Below are 2,857 nucleotides of genomic sequence, written 5' to 3'. Positions count from 1 at the left end.
AGAATGAAAAAAAAAAGAAATCACAATAAAAAGAAAAAGGAAAATAAATCAAATAAATTGAAAGAGATTTAATGTTTTAAATTAACTTTTATAATTAAAAATATTAGAATTCAAAACTAATAAACTGCTTTTATTAAGTGTAAGTTTTAATAGCAAAAATGAAGAAAAAATATCAAATTATAAAAAATGAATAATAAATAATTAAAAGTTGAATTAAAATTTAGTTAATAGAGCTAAAAAAATTTTGTTTTAATAAAAATCAATGAATAATGATGATAATTTCTAAAACAAAAATTATTTATTAAAATAAATAGAAAGTTAAATATATAAAAAATATTAATAATAATAAAAATAATATTTATAAATAAAATATACTTGAGATCAATATGGAGAACCTAATGAGATAAAAGTGAAGAGCTTAAAAACTTTTTTTATTAATTTATTTAAATTTAAAGGATATTAATAAAAAAATTAATAATTACTTCTTCTAATCTATTATATTTTTTAATCTATTACATCATTTATTTTTTTTCTCAAAAATATTGAATAGCAATTTATGGAATTTAATTAATTATTAATTAATAAAAAGTACAAATAAAATATAATAATTAATTATTAAATATCAGAAATATCACATAAAAATTAATTTAAAATTGTATTTAAAACATATACTTAAAAATATATATTGTAAGAATTAAAGATGGCCAGTTAGCCATATTTGAAAAAATTCTAATTTTATAGAAATAATCAATCATCCTATTTTTATTTTAGGTTAAAAAACTTTTTCAAAATATAAAATAATAAAATATATAATTTTAATTATTCAAACAATTAATTTTTATTAATAATTTTTTAGCCGCTTGATTATCAGAAAAATGTTTTTTGAATGGCAACTAATCTTTTTGATTTAAGGCACTTGCTTATTATTTTGAATTTTTATGATTAATTCATTTAGCTAAATATTTTATAATAAATTTGTGTAAATTTTAAATAAATATCAAATAGAATAAACTTTTAATAAAATTAGTGGAATAAAAATATAAAAAATAAATCAAATAAAAGCTATCAAATAAATTCAAAGAGCAAATTGTTTTAAATTAGTTTTTATAATTAAAATATCACAATCCAAAACAAATAAACTGTTTTTACGTAAGTTTTAGTGTCAAATTTGAGAGATTAATGCACTTTGCTAAACCAGAACCTAAGCCTGATGCACCTTCTTCACCAATTTTATTCCCACTTTTTAAATATTGAAGAAAAAAATATGATTAAATAGTTAATTAGAAGGAAAAATTAAAAAATAAATATGAAATAATAAGATTTTTTTTAAATTAATAATAAAAGTAAAATTTGAAAATAAAATGATGAATGAGTTAAATTAACAAAGAAAGAACAAAAAAAAAGCAAGCACAATAAAAACAAAAATAAAAAAGAGCTTTATTGTTTTAAATTAGTTTTTATAATTAAAAAATCACAATCCAAAACAAATAAACTGTTTTTACGTAAGTTTTAGTGTCAAATTTGAGAGATTAATCCAATTTCCTAAACCAGAACCTAAGCCTGATGCACCCTTTGTACCAATTTTATTAGAACTTTTTAAATATTGAAGAAAAAATGTATGATTAAATAGTTAATTAGAAGGAAAAATGAAGAATAAAAGTGAAATAATAAGATAGATTAATTAATAATAAAAGCAAAAATAGAAAATAAAATGATGAGTTAAATTAACAAAGAAAGAACAAAAAAAAAGCAAGCACAATAAAAAGAAAAATAAAAAAGAGCTTTATTGTTTTAAATTAGTTTTTATAATTAAAATATCACAATCCAAAACAAATAAACTGTTTTTACTAAAGGTCAAGTGTCAAATTTGAGAGATTAATGCACTTTCCTAAACCATAATCTAAGCCTGATGCACCTTCGTCACCAATTTAATTAGCACTTTTTAAATATTGAAGAAAAAATATATCATTAATAAGTTAATTAGAAGGAAAAATAAAAAATAAATATGAAATAATAAGATTAATTAATTAATAATAAAAGTAAAATTTGAAAATAAATTGATGAATGAGTTAAATTAACAAAGAAAGAACAAAAAAAAGCAAGCACAATAAAAACAAAAATAAAAAAGAGCTTTATTGTTTTAAATTAGTTTTTATAATTAAAATATCACAATCCAAAACAAATAAACTGTTTTTACTAAAGGCCAAGTGTCAAATTTGAGAGATTAATGCACTTTCCTAAACCAGAACCTAAGCCTGATGCACCTTCGTCACCAATTTAATTACCACTTTTTAAATATTGAAGAAAAAATATATGATTAAATAGTTAATTAGAAGGAAAAATGAAGAATAAGTATGAAATAATAAGATAGATTAATTAATAATAAAAGTAAAAATAGAAAATAAAATGATTAGTTAAATTAACAAAGAAAGAACAAAAAAAAGCAAGCACAATAAAAACAAAAATAAAAAAGAGCTTTATTGTTTTAAATTAGTTTTTATAATTAAAAAATCATAATCCAAAACAAATAAACTGTTTTTACCCAAGGTTAAGTGTCAAATTTGAGAGATTAATGCATTTTCCTAAACCAGAACCTAAGCCTGATGCACCCTTTGCACCTATTTCATTACAACTTTTTAAATATTGAAGAAAAAATGTATGATTAAATAGTTAATTAGAAGGAAAAATGAAGAATAAATATGAAATAATAAGATAGATTAATTAATAATAAAAGTAAAAATAGAAAATAAAATGATGAGTTAAATTAACAAAGAAAGATCAAAAAAAAGCAAGCACATTAAAAAGAAAAATAAAAAAGAGCTTTATTGTTTTAAATTAGTTTTTATAATTAAAATAT

The 2,857-nt window shown here is 18.3% G+C and overlaps 1 protein-coding gene across 1 annotated transcript in view; it reads right to left on the bottom strand. All coding sequences in view use genetic code 6, as the record gives it.

Moving 5' to 3' along the window:
* TTHERM_002653394 (cyclic nucleotide-binding domain protein) overlaps nt 1-2,632 on the bottom strand; it is a gene marked incomplete at both ends in the record, with an annotated part of 3,547 nt that extends 915 nt beyond the window's left edge. The window contains 5 exons of the mRNA XM_012801008.1: nt 1,150-1,239; nt 1,503-1,592; nt 1,849-1,938; nt 2,198-2,287; nt 2,543-2,632. Coding sequence (XP_012656462.1) covers nt 1,150-1,239; nt 1,503-1,592; nt 1,849-1,938; nt 2,198-2,287; nt 2,543-2,632 — 450 coding nt within the window. The remainder of the gene's footprint in view (nt 1-1,149; nt 1,240-1,502; nt 1,593-1,848; nt 1,939-2,197; nt 2,288-2,542) is intronic.
* Nucleotides 2,633-2,857: the final 225 nt, after the last annotated feature.

Source organism: Tetrahymena thermophila (assembly GCF_000189635.1).
Source record: "Tetrahymena thermophila SB210 genomic scaffold scf_8253835, whole genome shotgun sequence".
Taxonomy (NCBI): domain Eukaryota; phylum Ciliophora; class Oligohymenophorea; order Hymenostomatida; family Tetrahymenidae; genus Tetrahymena; species Tetrahymena thermophila.
The sequence above is the reverse complement of the archived record's forward strand: the minus strand, read 5'-3'. Positions and strand labels throughout refer to the sequence as shown.